At 42.2% G+C, this 19103-nt stretch overlaps 1 protein-coding gene across 1 annotated transcript in view; it reads right to left on the bottom strand.

Annotated features, from left to right (window-relative positions):
• Positions 1 to 19103, bottom strand: part of LOC144783912 (extracellular calcium-sensing receptor-like) — an 80775-nt gene that overhangs the window by 36818 nt on the left and 24854 nt on the right. Inside the window, 3 exon segments of the mRNA XM_078662651.1 lie at positions 3245 to 3536; positions 17353 to 17616; positions 17684 to 17739. Of these exon segments, the coding sequence (XP_078518777.1) occupies positions 3245 to 3536; positions 17353 to 17616; positions 17684 to 17739 (612 nt within the window).

Here is a 19103-nt window from a genome sequence, read left to right as displayed (position 1 = left end):
CTATGCACAACTTTTAAGATCATACAATGTCAATCATCTCCTGAATTACTACCAATCCAGCTTCAGATCATGCTGCAGCATAGACAGAAGCTACCTTACAAAATGGCGACAGGCCCCATGACCTGACCTCCTTGGTTTGGTTTCCCCTGCCCTCCTTTTGTGCTGGCTTTTGGATGCTGGGCACTTTACCACTGCTAACCAGTGATAAAGTGCATGTGCTCTGTACTCTAACCATGATAGCATTGGCTTATACATAATTTAATTGTAAGTCCCTAGTAAAGTATACTACATGTGCCCTGGGTCTAGAAATTAAATGCTACAAGTAGCACACAGCATTGATTGTGCCACCCTGGACCCCGGGGACCATTCACCAACTCCATCATGGACAGTATCACCCCGCAGGCCAACCCGTCCACCAACTACACCTTGTTAGGAGACCTCAACTTCCACCTCAACAACCAACAAGACCCCAACACCACATCCCTCCTGGATAACCTCCACAAAGTAAGACTCCACCAGATTGTGACTGAGCCCACGCACTCAGCCGGACATGCCCTTGACCCCATCTTCAACACAGGAAACTCCATCACTTTCAGCCACACCACCGATCTCCCTTGGACAGACCATCTTTGCATCCATTTCACCTTCAGAACACCCACCATCCACAGAACCCAGCACCTGATCCCACTGGGAAATTGGACTTAAATCACTGACGACCAGCTCACCAACTCACTCGGCAACTCCACCCCAACCATCACGGACAACACAGCAGTTGAATCTTGCATAGATTGGTCTTCGATTGCGCCAACACCATATACCCCTCAAGAAGAAGAACAACACACACGCCAGGAAAGCCAGCTGGTTCACCACCAAAGTCCGCGAGTCCACACACACATGCCGCTGCCTAGAAAAAGCCTAGAGGAACTTCAGATCTACAGAAGCCCACAACAACTTCAGAGCCGCCACCAATGCCCACCACCAACTTATCAGAATACAAGAAAGAAAGTGATCCAAGACAGAATCTCCACACACGCGCACTACAGAAAAGTACTATTCAGCATCATCAAGGAGTTTGCCCAACCCGTCAGCGAGTCTACAGGCATCCCTCCCTCACAAGACCTCTGTGACAAACTCAGTACCTTCTTCCACCAAAAAATCAAGAACATTTACGAAAATTCCGACAAAGACAGCCAACACACAGACCCCTCACCATTCACCCAACACCTTAAAGCCAATGATTGACAGCTGGACAGCCCTCACCACCGAAGACACACTGAAGACGATGAAGTCAATCCACTCCCCTGCCCGCACCACATCTTCAACAGAGCCACCAACACTATCGCCCCCATGCTTCGCTACACCATCAACCGCTCCCTCACGAACAGCCCCTTCCCCTAAGTCTGGTAGCATGCTTACATCAACCCCCTCCTGAAGAAACTCTCGGCGACCCCACCAACCTCAAGAACTACAGACCCATCTCCCTGCCCCCGTTCCCAGCGAAAGTCATCAAGAAAGTCATCAACAACCAACTCGCAACCTTCATTGAAGAGCACAACACTCTTGACTCGTCCCAATCCGTCTTCGGAAAAACCACAGCACGGAAAATGTGGATTACGATGCCGGTCGGACCCGCATGATAGAGGATGTGGGACCCCACCTGCAGAAGCGGGCACAAGGAGTCAGAGGTCCTGCTTCCCAGATTATGATCTGACCACTGTATTTACAGTTGGATCCTTTATTTTTTCCATTGCCACTCGCAGCACAAGCTGCAATGTACAAAAAAGCAGAGTTTAAACATCCCTGCACTGTGTGGCAGGTACCCTGCCACGTGGTGCAGGGATGCTGGGGGAGACACCGGTGGTAGTCCCCAGGCTCCAAAGTGGAGGGCTAGGGGCCCCTTAAAGTCACTTTCTGCCTCCCTTATCACGGCAGGCAGACCACCATGAAATGGCAGGGGGAAAGTGAAATTGTGTTCCCAACGCTGGTGCCGAGGTTGGCTCCATGGCCATTTGTGGATTACATTTCAGACTACCAGCCCGACTGGGTCTGTTATCCCATTGGAAGCAGAGCAGTATTCCCCCACGGGTGTCCCTACCTCTGCCAGTATTGTACTACAGCAGTTGGACGAAAATCTCTGATGGCAGATAGAAGGCCTCCGACGAGCTGTCATATGGCGTTCCTTTCAAGCACTTTTTCACTTGTTGGCAAGGGTAAAGTGTGCATAATTATATTGCCACCAAAGATGGATTTAGAAAGAGAAGGTAAAAAGCTAGTGGGATACCATGCAACAGATGGTCATTTCAAACATATTTGATTTAACTGTATTTCAACTCTAACCCTCATGATTCACCAGCTAATGCATTCTGGTATTTGTAGGCTTGGCTACTTCACACCATGGACACTAGGCACACCAACTGATAAATGCAGCATTAGGAGAGGAACATATGAAGTACAACCACAATAGCAAACATTTGAAATGGCAAGACCTGTTGACTTTGACGAGACTTGTTTTTCGCAAAAGCAAAAGGCCAACACACCACAACCCTGAAGAAACAGTAGGCAGCTGCATTAGGGGCTACTACATGGGGGCATTATGTTGCAATTAATTACCACAAATAGGGCCTACTTGTTAAAGGAAGAGGCACACTATGGATTTAGCAGAACAGTAGAGAACCACATATTGTAAATGTGTTGATATGGCACAGTTAACAAACAAAAAAATGACAGGAACGACTGGGAAAAAACAAGCTTTTAAAAATACAGGATATGACAACTTAAATAAACGTTAGCTCTCACTTTGTGTGCAGTGGAATGCAATGCTTTTATAGAACATGTTATAAATGCTGTGATCGGTGTAGATCACAGTTGGGGTAAAAGCTTACAATTCAAGGCCAGTTATTTGTCACATAAATGCTAGAAAATGCATAGTTCTCCCTGTGCTTGCACAAATAACAATGACAGTCATATCTTGCAATTTTAAACCAAAGTAGTAAATGCATAAGCTTGTAATAAACTGAATAAAACAATAAAACAGAACAGCAATCCAGGATAGGTAATAACAGGCTATCAGGGCAACAGATTGCAATGCCAATGTCAAGAGGGGCAAAGTCAATGTCAAGGGTGGGGCAGTGGGAAGTAGATTTGGAGGAACAAGGGCATCTGGGAAAAGCCAGTTGATTACCATGTTGCATGGAGAGTGATGTAAAATGAACAGTAGTTGGAACATGAAAGTCCCATAGCATACCTGGGGAAACCTGCTGATCCCAAGTATTCTAGCCATAGGAAGAGCTCCTGAGGACAGACCATCTCCAATAAAACCAGCCAGCTTGGGCCTCAAATGACAGCTGTAGTTAGGCGTGGTGTCCTTCCCTCCTGACAGTTGCTGCAGGGTGCCCCGGATAGCTGCCCCCTCTGAGTAGCAAGAGTCATAAATCTCAAACCCCAGTGTGGTGTTAGGTAGGAGATCAGGGCTTCCATTTATTTCATTGATGGCATAGACCATGGCAAGGACACTTTGGTAGAACTCTGTATGAATCCTGTACATAAAGAAAAACATGCATCAACACAATTGTGGATTCAGTTTACATTTCTGGTAAGTGTGTAGTAGGAGGTGGGGGCTGGGTCAGTCAACAATTTAATGAATTAGTTAAAACAAACACCTGTATGCTACAGATTATTATAATTAGCCACAAGCTCATATAAATAATATAAAAGAAAAAATAGATTTGAAGAAATATATGTACAAAAGTAACATGGGCTTCTAAAGGTCTCTACCAATCAACGTCTAGCAACAGGCTTTCAAAAGTAGAATAAAATTATTAATAATCAGAAATACACACATGCTTCTCATTATGATGGTTGGCCTCATTGCCAGGTAAGAAGGCACCTTGGAAAGCAAATAGACCATGACTGCCCTAACCTGGTAGGAACCCACACATTAGTCAAGAATCTGTAGACTGCCGGTCAGTTGATTACTTCTGCATCAATACACATGATATTGAATGATCTTAATTTTCATCCTTCAAGCTCTAAGCTCAGGATTTCTCCTCTGTTGCTTCAAGTGTTTGAAACACATTTCCAGCTGATATTTATCGTGTTTCTATATTTTTGGCATTGTTATGGTTTATCTTCTACAAATGCTAAGAAGAGAGGACGGTGTGATATCCCCTACTTATTTACCTGCACAGATTGCGCCCAAGCACATACTACTTCAATCTGAAGATAAGACTCATGTTTGTTAGTCCAATATCAATTCGGTGTACATGGACTGTGAAAACTACAGACCAGCACACTTATCAGGGTGGTGCCATCCCTCTGTTTATTTTAAAACTACAGAAGGAGACACAATGAATCTTTGCAGACTTTTTCCTAGTCAGCCCAGCAATGGTGCGATCAAAAGTGTGAAGTCCCAGATAGATGGAACTCCTTTCTCACGCTTTGCAAAAAATATATTTTATGTAAAACCTCAAATCTACTTTGGATATATTACCATACCTAACGGCTTGTAAAAGTCCAGGTGGGCGAAACATTAGTCGGCTGCTGCATTGTTGGACAACATTGTTTATAAAACTGCTTTTGGAGTAGAAAAAACATTGTGGAACATCTTGATCTGTGTAGACTGGAATTGATATTGGACTTACAAACATGAGACTTATCTTACGATTGAATTAGTGTGTGCTTGAGTGCAATCTGTGGTATTGATATTGGGCACAAACTTTGTTCTCAAAGTGTGGCCAAAATTCCACCAAAGGTGGCTGGGTACGAAGCATGACAGCACCACGAAGTGCACATAAAGTGCAAATATATGTTTTGACTATTGCCAATGACTATCAATAGATGTGCAGACATTGGGCCTAGCCACCTGATGTGTATTTCTTATTTCCCTGCACACCTGGGGAGAGAAGAGCATACAGGTGTAACATGGCTGTTACATTTCCGTTAGCTGTGCAAATGCGCTGGTTGAAGTTGTCACTCTATATGTCAAAAATTGATTCATTTAAACCTATTGACCTAATACACTTTCTTTATTGTCCTATTTTATCGACAAGTAATAGCTAGTTTGCAATTTCTTACGGGTTGGTTCTTGCGTTTGTGCTGTTTCTTCTTGTACATGTCTTAATTGCCAAATTTGTTCACCGAACCGTTATTTCTTTACCTTGTACATTTCTCATAGATGTGTTATATAACACAATGTGAAACATATCCTTTTCCATGGGAAGCGAGGAAGAGTGTACATTTTTAAGAGAAACAACTCTCACCTCCACTTCCAGGTTCTTTTCAATACTTGAAAACCGTAGGAAAGGCTTGAGAAGGGAGTGAGGCACATGTCAGCTGGAATATTTTGGGATAAAATCAAGGAAGAATAACCCCCTCAAGAAGAAGTTATCGGTCATGCTCTGGAGTGACAAAACATTTCCTTATTTGGCAAGATTTCCATTCAAGAGCATTAGTAACAGGTACAACAGTTAGCCTGTCCTGAGGAGGTAATAAAGGAAGGTGTACTGGTAAACAATTGCTGTTTAAAGTGACTTAAGGAAGTGCCTAAGGAAAACATAAGTTCCACCAGTCATTCCCCCCCAAAAAAACAGCAGACTGGAATATATATCCTCGTACTTTTAAAATATTAAGTCACTCCAGAAGAGTTAAATTTATCAGTAGGGATCTTCATGACTCATGGTGGCGTGGCAGTGGCGGATCCAGTTACTGCTGCACTGGAATGTCCAACTGCCTGATTATGACTCGGGCAGTCGGACCACCCTGGGACCACCAGCTCCGGTGGAGAATCGCTGTTGCCTGGCAAAGGGGCGGCTGTCAGAAGCACAAAATGCTTGACTGGACAGCCACGATCACGCCAAGCATATTACGAGTTTCCTATCAGCCAGCTTTTCATGATGGTTTAACTGCCATGATAACCCTAGCGGAGAGGAAACAAAGGAGGCCCTACAGGGCCCCCCTGTGCCTCAAACATATGTAGATGCACACAGGGGGGCATGGCATGTGCTCCCCTGTGTGCATGCACATAGGTTCCTGAATTAAATGGACTTTTGAGTCCATGCCGTTCAGGAACCTTGTAGTGTGATCCCATTGTGGTGCCTTTTCAATGGCAACGCTGCCATTAAAAAGACACGGCCGTGGGACGGCCAGTCCGGCTTCCTGCCAGACTACGAAAAAGTAGTAATCTGGGGCCAGAGCGCAAGGTTTGACAGAGTGCTGGCGCGGCAATACCGCTCCACTAATATGTCATAATGAGGGCCCAAGGGCACTTTAAAGGCTACCACTCCTGAACTGTAAACTGAAACTGTGCAAGACAGACATTGAGCATAAATTACAGGCCAACATTACTAACCAAGACAAAATCTAATTAATCATTGCTGAATGACTGTGTGGGGTAGTAGCCTGTAACAATGTGCTTACGCATTGTATTTAATATGTATTTATATAGTTGTGTTTCTTCTTAAATATTATCTCTATCACTATGCACTTACAAGTTTATCTTTGTGTAGCTCCATAGAGATGGAATACTCAGGAGTGTTGAGAGTCAGTTGCATCTAGCTCCTGATGGATGGGATTGTATGAATAAATGTACTCAACCTTAATCTACAATCTCCGGCATTTCATTTGTATCTTGATTTTACACTGGCGACGAAGGAAAGTGACCTACCATGCGTTTGTACTAGAGAAAAAGAAGAAAAGATCTCAACATCTAAAGCTGATATTTATCAACGCTTTCAAATCTACATTTCATGTGAGTTGTAATCTCCTATTCATGTGAGCCTCTTCAAATTTTACTTTAAGAGACATAAAAGAAAATTGCTAAGAAACTTTGAGCTTTCGCCACATAACTCACCCTTTGCATATTTTTTCCAGGGTTGGGAGGTTTCAATGTTGGCTTTCTGTCACCCTTTGTGCTTTGATGGGAGCTAATGATGTTTTTCTAAAATATGTGTTCTGCTATACAACCGTATGTATAAGAATTCAGCAACAAGCTCACAAGGTAAGGAGTGACTTGTTTATTTTTGTTTTGTCTCGTATGAAGTTGCAACAGTTTTGTTAAACTGTTAAGAGGCATCTATCGTGCACTGAAACAAGGAAGATTTGTATTTGGCAGTCTTATTTTCTTTTAATCTTAAAGGAGAAGTGTCAACGTTATTGCTTCACTCAGAATTTTGTGTTTAAGCAAAAAGGATGTCAACTTAAAACTTTATTTGTTGGTTGCGAGAAGATGTTGTCTTTATTGTCAAGCAGCAAATCTTGCCACTTTTGCAGCAATCAGAAAGTAAATTTGGGCATACTTTGAAATCCGAACTGACAAAGCAGAGTTTGACACTTTTGCAACAATCATAAAAGAGCTTTTTGAATATTTTGACACCTTAACTGTCAAGCTTCTTTATACCGGAATATTTATAAAATCTGAACTTTTAACCTTTATTTCATCCAATCTTGACATCTATTCACGTGAAATTCCAACATCTGTGGTTTGCTTACATCGTTGAGTGTTTAGCTTCACAATCGCACTGTGTTCGCATTTGAAACTCACCTCGTGTTCTAGCTGGCGTAGCTGCACTCGTTCCGGTACCTCCGTCATCGCCGAATTTTCAAGCCCACAGATCGGATGAGAACTTCTTTATTGTTTACCGGCATCCTCAAATTGCTCTTCAAGGCTCTCCGTCCTTTATGTGACGTCGTCGGCATCCTCAAATTGTTCTTCAAGGCTCGCCGTCCTTCATGTGACTTCGTCACGATTGTCTACGTTTTACGTGTACGTGACGGCCTTTGTTTGTTTTTGTTCTTTTGTTCTCAATTACAGCGGAGATAGTGAGCATCATCGCATCAAAGATCAGAGACTTATTCCATGACTAAGGTTTATGAAGTTATATTATAAATTTTATTTTTTATTACTTTTAGTTTATGCACAGCTCTATATTTTAATATTCAAACGGTTTACTTTCATGAAGCACTTGCATGATTGGTAATTGATTTGAAAACATTTTGCATTAACAGATTGCCTTATTTATGATCTACTTATTTATATTTAAGTCTGTTGTTGAACTTTGCTGAACACTCCTCTTATATATTTCTTTGTTTATTATATCACAAACTAGTTCTTATGCTGATATAAGTTAATTACTGTGAACTTATATATAATATATTGTTTGTTACCATTTGTTTATGACAAGGGCACTAAGGTTGCAAGAGATTTATTATTTTACTTATTCTGAGATAAGTGTTAGTGTGCACAACAATGCAGAATGTAGCTACTCCCCCCTTTTTCCTAGCAACCCCTGGAGATTCACCTATCAGGTGGCAAAAACAGAAAAATGTATTCGAGAGATACGCTAAGGTGTGTGAGACAAACCTTAGTGCAGAGAGGAGAACTGCGCTTCACTTACATTGTTTAGGGTCAGAGGGACAGGAAGTCTTTGATGATTTACCTGAAATTGATGCTTCTAACTTGAATGAATATGAAATTTGTATTCTAAAATTGGATAGACACTATCTGCCAAAGGTAAGCACAATTCTTGAGCGCTACCATTTTGGTCGCAGAAAGCAAAATTAAGGTGAGTCAGTTGAAAAGTATATTATAGCACTCAGGAAGTTGGGGTTGTCTTGTAACTTTGGGGCTTTGTTGGAAGAAAGAATATGAGACCAATTTATGTTGGGGTGTAATGTGCAAAAAGTCAGAGACTGGCAGAAGGACGAACCATCACTAGAGGAAGTGATAACTGTTGTAAAGCAAATTGAACATTCACAAAAATGTGTAGAAGTAGTCTCTAAACATGAAACCAAGAGTGAGAGTGTACATACGGTAAAAATACTCTCCAAAGAGAAAATGTCTCTCAAAGGTAAAAATGTAAAAAAAGGTCTTAAAGCTAGCACAGAAAAGAACTTTTCTCGCTCCTTTAAAAATTTTAATTCTCAATTCAAATGCTATAGGTGTGGGAATCCAAATCATTTTGCAAATGATAAAAAATGTCCTGCATTGAAGGCAAACTGTTGTATTTGTAAAAAAGTTGGTCATTTCACATCATCTTGCAGGGCAAAGAGAGATAAAGCTAAAGTGAGTATGGTGTGCCCGTATGAAGTAAGTGAAAGTGGTTCGGATACTGATATTGACTGTGGACAAATAGTTTCTCAAGTATCCAGTGACAACAAGAAAGATCCCATAGATAAAGTGATCGTTGAACATTGGGGAAATCATGTTTTGTTTGATTCTGGTGCAAAAATAACAATTGTGTCTAAACAATTTTACCTGCATCATTTGAGGGACAATATTAAATTATTAAAAGCCGACATCAATCCTTACGCTTATGGTGGAGAACCAATGAAACTCCCAGGGTATTTTAATGGCTTAATCGAATACAAAGGAAGATATATCTCTGGGAAAGTTTATGTATCTCATAAAGGGGACAGCCTTCTAAGCTGGCAGCACCAGAGAAATTTGGGGATTATGTGAGATCCCAATAGTGATCCCCCCATTTTGTTAAAATTTCAAGTAAAGGTGGTTAGTTCACAGGATTGCAGTGATGCCTTTACTTTAGATCTAAAAAACTCTTTCCCCGAAGTATTCAGAAAAGAATTGGGATGTTTATGTGATTACGTACATAAGATCAAATTAGTGTCTGGTGCTGTACCAATTGCTAACAAAGTTCATGGTGTTCCTTTGTCGGTCAGAGAAGAAATGAAGGAACAATTAGAGAAACTTAAATCAGAAGGGATAATTGAAGAAGTTGAAGGGACACAATGGTTGGCTCCAGTCGTTGCCGCACGTAAATCTGATGGTAGTTTTCGTCTCTGCATCGACTAAGCTAAACCAACAAGTTGTTGTAGATAGGTATCCCCTCCCCAAAATATCGGACATGCTTATGCTGTTTAAGGGTGCAGAAGTTTTTTCCACTGTTGATCTCAAATTGGCGTACCATCAAAATAAATTGGATGATAACTCAAGTGACTTTACTTCCTTTATCATCCCATTTGGAACTTTTAGGTTCATTACACTACCGTTTGGGCTGGTATCAGCAGCCTCTGTTTTTCAGAGGGCATTGGAAAAGGTGTTAAAGGGACAACATGGTGTTAAGATTTACCAGGATGATGTTTTAATCTATGGTGAAGATTATAAGGAACATGATTTGAGACTTAGACAAGTCTTAGAAAAGTTTAGTCAACATAATCTCACGGTCAGGATTGATTAGTGTAAGTTCAAAAGAGCATTCATTGACTATCTTGGGCACACTATCTCGGGTAAGGGTGTTGAACCTAAACGTGAACGTATTGCGGCTATACAAAGTTTGGCCTCACCCACTAATAGTGTGGCAGGGTATACTCAGACGTGAGTCCCTTGCTCACTTTGCCACTAGATTCAAGCAAGCCGGGCTGAAGACGGCTGTAATGCCAGAAACCGGTCCTCGGAAGCTTGTTTCTGGTCCAGGGAAGGCATGGCTTGGCAGTTTGGGCTGGACTGTTCCCATGAGGCACAGGGTCAGACTGATTTGCATATAGCCATGTCTGAACTGGGGTGGCAGAGTGGGCTAAAGAACGGTGATGGATCAAACCCAGATCTTTTGACTGGGTGTGAGTGTTTGATTGGTTCAGATGATCCGTCCATCACCACCCCCTTTTGTACCACTCTCCCACTAATAAGGATGATCTTATGACATTTGTAGGCTGGGCTGAATATTACAGCAAGTTTGTGAAAGGTTTGCTGAAAAGTGAATTAACATGCAAACACTCCTGTGCAAAGGAGTTGACTTCATTTGGAGTGCACAATGTGAGGCTGAGTTTGTAAAGATAAAAGCGTTGCTTAAAGAGGCACCAAAGTTAAGAAGCTTTGATCCTGCAGTTAAATTTTTTCTTAGTACTGATGCAAGTATGAAAAGGTTAGGAGCAGTGTTGCAACAAGAGAGTGACAACCCCACCTATGTTATACTTTTTCTTTCTAGGAGCCTCAGGGGAGCGGAATTTCGGTATTCAGTAATAGAAATGGAGGCACTAGCTGTATACTGGGCAACCAAGAAACTCAAGAATCTCCTTTGGCATACTAAGTTTGTTGTTCGCACTGACCACAAACCCCTGGTTGACGTTTTTAATAAAATTGGATTAGATGCCATCTCAAGTAGAATCTCAAGGTGGGTGGTAGATTTCCAAGGTTATGACTTTAATGTGGAATACTTACCTGGAGCACGTAACTGCATTGCTGATACGTTATCAAGGTTAGTAACACCTAAGCATGAGCGCAAAATCCGCTCCGATCGCGGATTTTGCGGATTTTCGGTAAATCCGCGATCCGCGAACTCTCGCGAATTTACCGAGAATCCGCAATCCGCGATCGGAGCGGATTTTGCGGTCAAAAGTTCAAGCCTGCATAATTTACGATGGCGCCGGCAAGCTGCCAGCGCCATCCTCAAATGGTTACTTAATTAGCTTCGACAGGAAGCTCTAACAGATAAGATAAAGCAGGGGCTGGAGCGCCTGCTTTATTGCATCAGTTGGAGCTTCCTGTTGAAGCTAATTAAGTAACTTTTGCAGGATGGCGCTGGCAGCTTGCCGGCGCCATCGTAAATTATTTACATGGTGTGTCTTCTTGAATAAATATGAAGGGCAGGGTTCATTCTGGCACGACAGTCCTGGCACAAAAAATAAACCTCAACAGGAAACACTTGCAGATATCAATAACGCATGTGCCCTAGTTGAAGCTTAAATTCAGTGACTCATTCATCAGCCAAAAAATAATCGTGAGCGTTGTGGAGGCTGGGCAGGTGTGCCTTGTTCCCAAATATACCATCGAAAATCCGCTGGGATGCTGGTCTCTGACCTTTTATACACACAAGAGGCATGTGCGCTCGCATGGAAGCCCCGTCCGTTTGGCCCCGCCCACACACTCGAGGTGTGCACCGTCTTCCCGCCATTTACCCACTATGATGGACATTTCACTCAAGGGACCCCTGCGCACTTCGGCGCGATTGCATTAGTAACACACACTTGGTCGCTGGAACTAGTTGAAGCGCAAATGCAGTGACTCATTCATCAGCCCCAAAAAAATCGTGAGCGTTGGGAGGCTGGGCAGATGTGCCTTCTTCCCAAATATACCATCGAAAATACGCTGTGATGCTGGCCAGAGGCATTTGCATCTTTGACTTTCACGAGCGCAATCCCCGTGCTGTTCCTGTGACCAGGGGCTTCTGTCTCTTAATCTGCTGCTCTGATCGGTCTCTGACCTTTTATACACACAAGAGGCATGTGCGCTCGCATGGAAGCCCCGTCCGTTTGGCCCCGCCCACACACTCGAGGAAGCCCCGCCCCCAAATCCGCCGATCCGCTAAATCCGCGGATTTTGCGGATCCACGATCCGTGAATTCGCAAATTCGTGAATCGTGGATCCGCAAAATCCGCCCATGCTTACTAATGATGAGAATGTTAGTCAGGAGGAACAAGAGAAGATGGAATGGGTGTGTGCCATTGAGAGTGATGGTATAAAACAGAATAAATGGCATGAGGAGTGTGAAACTGATGATGAACTTCTGGAATTGTTTTCCCTTATCAAAATTGAATGGAATAGAAAGGGTCAAGGTATTTCAGAAAAATATTGGAATGTTAGACATGAAGTGTCTGAGTCTGGTGGGTTGATCTTTCGAGGGACAAGATTAATTCCCCCCAGGAGTTTCTGCAAAGAGTTAGTTGAGATAGCTCATCAGGGTCATCAAGGAGTATCCAAAACCAAAGAAAGAGTCAGACTTAATTATTGGTGGCCTGGGATGGATCTAGAAATAGAAAGGTTAGTAAGATAATGCATTCCCTGTACATTAAGTGAAAAATGTCTCAAGCTCAGAGTCCAACCAATGGCCATTAGAGAATGACTGAAAAGTCCCTGGGAAGAATTGGCACTTGACATTCTAGGTCCTGTGAAATGCAAGGATGGTGAAGCATATCGTTTTGTTCCTATAGACTTGTACTCTAGGTGGCCAGAGATCAAGATTACAAAGTACATTGATACTAAACACGTTATCAACTTCCTTATGGAAATTTTCACACAAGAAGGTCTCCCTGGCTATCTGTCAATGGATAATGTTGTACAATTTGTGTCTAAAGAAATGGAGAAATTCTTGGATAAATATTCCATTAAACACAAACGTTGTTCCCAGTATCACCCAGAAAGTAACGGAATGGTAGAACGCTTTGTTTGTGTTCTCAAGGAATCTATTTCCATATCTAAACAGAGTAATTTGGATTGGAACGAGGGAGTTAATAAGATTGTGGAAATGTATAGAATCACTCCCCATGCAACAACTGGTTGCACACCGTTTGTGTTACTCAAAAGTAGACATCCCAATACTCTCATAACACCTTTCTGGGTGAATGATATTGTATCTAAACAAGGAAACAATAAATCCTCACAAGCCCTATGGAGGAAAAAAGAACCTAATAAAATTGAAGAACGTAAGTTAAGATTTGATGTTAGGAAAGTGGTCAAGAACACTCAAGTTAATGTAGGTGATTTGGTCATGATTAGAGCACCTTTTGGACGTAAAACGTAAGGTATTTTCCAAAAACCTCATAGAGTTGTAATGCGTTTAACTAATGCAATTAAAACAGAGGATTCCTGCATCTGGAACCTTAATAGGGTGGTTATCTTAAAAAAATCATTTGGTGGACAAAGAACATACTGTACCACTGTCTAATTCTACCTCTTGTTCCACTACGTGTCCTTCTAATTCTTTAAAGGTTAGAAGTGAAAGAGTTAAAAAGCCTGCTTCAAGGTTCAGAGACTAAGTGCCCGATTAGGATTGCGGTGAATCCGCATCCTCTGGGCCGGCGGAAGCCACCGCCGGCCCAGAGGATGCGGATTCACCTCTGCGTTGTGAGAAATGACCCCCGCCAGATTAGGATGGCAGGGGGGTCATCCGCGGACGTGGAGACCGTCCGCTGCTTTTCCACTGCGAGACCGCGGTGGAAAAGCTCTAATATGGTGGCGGTGTCTATCAGACACCGCCACCATATTAAGATTTGCATTGGGATATGCCTTTCCGTGGCGGCAATGCTGCCACAAAAAGGCATACGGTATTTTCTTTGGGGGCCCGTTGCGGGCCCCCAGGGTGAAGGGGGGGTGGGGGTGCACATGGGGGGTACCTATGGTACCCCCCTGTATTTGCATGCACAAAGCGACAGGCACCACGCGGTGCCTGCCGCTTTGTGCATGCAAATGCACTGCATGCAGTTTTAACATTGCGGCGGGCGCTGCTTCAAGCAGCACCCGCCGCAATGTTAAAAATACAGGATATGACCGCCAGGGTGGCGGTCACATCCTAATTCGCACGGAGGGACCGCTGCTGCCCCTGTGGACGGTCCCTCCACCTCTGGGGTGGTGGACGGACGCAGCTCCGTCCGCCATCCTAATAGGGCCCTATGTTAGGGAATGTCTTTAAGATTTAAAATTTTTTGTTTATGTTGTTATTCATCTTGTTCTCCATGGGTTATATGGGGGGAAGGTGTGTAACAATGTGCTTACTCATTGTATTTATTATGTATTTATATAGTTGTGTTTCTTCTTAAATATTTCCTCGATCTCCATGCACTTACACGTTTATCTTTGAGTAGCTCCATGGAGATGGAATTCTCAGGAGTGTTGAGAGTCAGTTGCATCTAGCTCCTGATACCTGATGGATGGGATCTTATGTTCTCTGGAAGAAACTTACTCAACCTTAATCTACAATCTCCTGCATTTCATTTTTATCTTGATTTTACATAGCCTCTGTCTTAGGTAAATATTTTTATAGATTCTGTAATGTTACAGACTACAGAAACTGCTTACAGAATCAGGGGTTTACTCCAAGTACATTCTGACTCTAGATTGTAAACCTCGATGTTTCTGACCATACAAGAGAATTCATTCTTCAAATAAATACATATTTTATCTCCTCTAAATAACTTTCCAATGTCTAATGTTGACTAATCATTGTGGAAATAATTATTATCAAAATTCTTAGTAAAATATTGAACACATTTGTGTTCATGGGAACTTATTCATCTCTCAATCATCTTATTGCCTATACAACATGTTGACCTTTCAGATTTTTTTTTATTATGGCATTTCATATGCTGTAAGGTTGTGGCCAAGTGTGACTTATGCTGATTGTTTCACAGACTATTGCCCTGCCCATAATAATAATTCTGGGCTTCCTTTTGTGATTGACGGTTGAGAGATGGCTGTCAAAACTAGGCAAATGCTCCATTGCCAATCCCAATCTAGGGGAAGGGGATGTTGTTTTTTTTGAGTGTGGTGGTGAGGGGTTCCATGAAGATGTTGAACAGTGACGGGGAGAGAACTGATCCTTGCGGGGCACCCCTGCTTATGGGGAGTAGGTCAGACGTGCAGTTTTTAATTTTTATTCTTTGGGTGTGGTTTGGAAGAAGGAGGTAAACCACTGCAGGACCACCTCTTCTGCTCCAACCATTTCTCGAAGTACATTGATGAGCAGTTTGTGGTCTACCATGTCAAAGGCTGCCGATAGATCCAGGAGTATGAGTAGACAGCATCGGTCCTTGTCTAGTGATTTGTGGATATCATCTATGATGTTCAGGATTGATGGGTCTGTGCTGCAATCATTTGTGAAGCCCGATTGTTGAGGGTCTAGAAGGTTGTTGCTGTCAATGTGTTGGGTAAGTTGCTAGAGAACACATCTTTTCAGGATTTTGGATAAGAATGAGAGATTGGAGTGGCATGACTTGGCTAATTTTAAGACAGTCTGGCATGACCCTGGTTCTCAGGGAGCTATTTATAATCTTGGTCCAGAGTGGGGCAAGGGAGAGTTTGAGCTTCTTAGCCAGTGGGGCAAAGATGGGGTCCAAGGAGTGTGATGAGGGTTTGGCACTGGTCATCATTTTAATGATCTCTGCTTTGGACATGGGAATAACGGCTTTCCAGTTGTTTGGTGGTGCAGGGGTGGGTTGTTGCCTTCTTTGTAAGGGGGCGGTCTTTTGTTGGTTGAACAACGGTTAACATCCAAGGAGAGCTCAATCTTGTTGATGTTATCATTAAAGAAAGTGGCAAAGTTATCGCATAGGTCTTTGGAAGCCTGCACAGAGGAAGATGGGGGCTTGGATGTTTGTTGTCTAATGAGATTAAAGAGTTATTTGTGCAGATTTTTGGCATTGTTTATTGCACCACAGAAGAAGGAGTTTTTTTCATTCTTAATGTGTTTTTTATATTTCCTTTGTTCAGATTTAAGTTGCTCAAGGTGGATTAAGAACGGGTTGTTCTTCCAGACTCTTTCTGTGGTTCTTAGTTGTCTTCTTTCAGAGTTTAGGTCAGTGTTGAACCAAGATCTCGATGGAGTTTACCTGACTGTTTCAAGGGCGTTATTTTGCCACGAATGGAAGTCATTGTTGCATTGCAGTGTGATTGTAGAAAGGTTGCATGAGGTGGTGGGAAGGAGTGACCTTATCCTTTCTTCCAGGTCGTCCAGGGGAATCTGTCTTAGGTTTCTTGCCCAAGTGTTTTGCAACCAAAATTGCTGTAGCAAAACATTCGTACATGGCTTGTGAGTCACTATTAGGAATGGAACACCCCTTCCTAATAGCAAGTCACAAAACACTATTTTGCTAGTCGCAAAATATTTGGCCCAGAGGAAACCTCGTACACAGTTTTCCACCATACATCTGTCCCAAAGGGACCAGTGAGTTTCAGAAGGTGAGGCTTCCTCGGCTGGCTTCACCTTTCAAACCTTTAGCTGGATGGCAAAGGGGAGCCAGCTTTAGAGAATCAGAATTTATGCTCTCTTAAAAAGTGGCCTTCCAGCACTATTTTTCCTTTGCCAACTGCCATGACAGCTTTTGCAGACTCCAGGTTTGTTGTGTTTTTTCACTTTTGGAAACCACTCCCTCTTTCTAGCAGGAACCCTTTCAATATAAACATCTGTTCCAGATTGGATAACTAGATGTGGTGGGCACAGTGGTGTAATGTAAAATGATGGGACCTCCCTACGGAATGTGATGTGGGGCTACTGAGTCTCACATATCTCCCAGGTATTGTTTGGCTTTGTGCTGAACAGGGGCCCTGAATGGTTGGGGGCCCACTGAGGGTGTTCAGGATACCCTGAGGGTTGCCCTGCCACACAGAAGAGGCTTCAGGGATCTCCGTTAATCTCCTTGTGGGCCATTGGAAATAGGAGAAATAGAGCCAACATCATCCACCCACTGCTGCTGCCTTCTAGTAGGCAGGCTATTTTAGTCATACCATCTATATGTCCAAAAACAATTGCACTCGAAGGAGAGTTTTATCAAGACACTTTTACCAGTTCCAACAACTCAGTCACCCCAATCATCTTCGCAGTTTTCCCACAGTTAGAAAGGTCTAATTACTTTAGACAGTAGCCGGGAGCAGGAGTCTCTCTGAAGAAGAAGTTGTTAGAAGGGATGATGTTCTCCAGGTGAACTGCTGCCAGAATGCCGAAGATCACATCCCCTTCCTTGGAATAAGGTTCCATGTTCGGTGTGAAAAGCCCACAGCGAGTTGTTCCGTCCATGGCGGCCGCAGCATATGACGGTCCCCACAAGTGGGTAATGATAATCAGAACCATTCCAAGATATGGAACTTGTTGACAATCCACTATCATTTTCCACAGTCTGGAGGCAACAGAGAGATTAAAACAAATGATATGTATTAGCATGTGAGAGTGAATTATTCTCTTACCTGTCAGCATTTGCTTCTGCTTTGCATCTCCTACTGAGCATTGCCCTCATTGATATCTTAAGAGGCACAAAAAGCTTAGTTATAAACATACCTGTTGTCAACACCAATATGAGCATGTTGGACTAGCAGACAGAGTCATGCAAGAACTACAAAAAAGATAGGAAAGAGATATCTATGAAAAAGCTTTAGTCCCCATGAGAATAACGTTGGGCAGTAGTTAAATAGAAAGGCTGTCATCTCCATCGTATTTCATATGTATGTATCTAGCATTTATTTAGCATGAAACTAGCCAAAAGGCAGAGAACTGTTGAACAAGGCTAACGACAAGTATAACGTCATTAAGTGTTAGGAGAGGTAGATGGGTTGTGGACAGTAAAAGCAAAGTGATATAGGGGTCTTTAAGGAAATTTCTTGGGAAAAGTAGGTATTTCCTTATTAACAGGCATTTGATGGTGGTGAAGAGCAAATCTTCCCTCTGTACTTGGTAGCAATATTTTCTTTACTGTCATTGTAAGGCCAGATATGTAGAGGAATTTTGACATTGGAGCCTTTTATACTTTGGAAACTAACACAAAGTTAAGTTTAGCTATACCATTAGCTAGACCACATGCACCAAGTAAAGTCCAATGATATACTGAAATATAAAGACAACATGTACCACATGCCAAATTACTAAGCACAAAGACACTGGAAAGAGCCAACTGTGCCAACAGTGGTTATTTCAGAAATAATTAACTGTGTTCGCCTAAAGGACAAGCAAAGAAAATGAAAAATTAAGCATCACATGAAAATACTAACTTTCTACAGCATCCAAAGAACTGTTTTGCTACCTCCTTATGACTATATAAAACAAGACTCAACAATAACATGTCAAACTGACAGTGTGGAAAGCCCTTATGTCAGGCAAGGTTCTAGGACACAGTTATAGAAATGAATGATAATAAATCCACAAAAAGAGACCTGTACATAGTTATGAGCTTCCTTGAACAGCCTCAGCACAAAAATGCAGTTTAGCTAAGGTAACATATGAACCAACTGTGCCACCTTTTTAAGCAAAGTAGAAAGACAGCAAACTAAAGATGCTGAGAAGAAATATGGGCAACCTCGAAATGCACTTCTGAAATCTAAATGACCAAACCCATAGTATGAAGAAGAAAAAACTAACTTTAAATATCAGTCATTATGAATATTATTTATGTCCATCAACTTCTTTCTCATAACTCTGTTATTCCTTTTAATATTTTACGCCATTCTCTGCTATGACTCCTTTGTATAATATCCCTCCTGATTTGAATGTGAAAGCCTCTCTTATATATAAACTCCTTATTTCTTCCAATTCAGAAAGACCAAAAACATCGAATGAATTGGCTTGGGAACTTGATCTCTCGTTAAATCTTTCTATTAAAGAATGAGATAAATT

The sequence above is a fragment of the Lissotriton helveticus genome, chromosome 10 (assembly GCF_964261635.1).
Source record: "Lissotriton helveticus chromosome 10, aLisHel1.1, whole genome shotgun sequence".
NCBI lineage: Eukaryota > Metazoa > Chordata > Amphibia > Caudata > Salamandridae > Lissotriton > Lissotriton helveticus.
The sequence above is the reverse complement of the archived record's forward strand: the minus strand, read 5'-3'. Positions and strand labels throughout refer to the sequence as shown.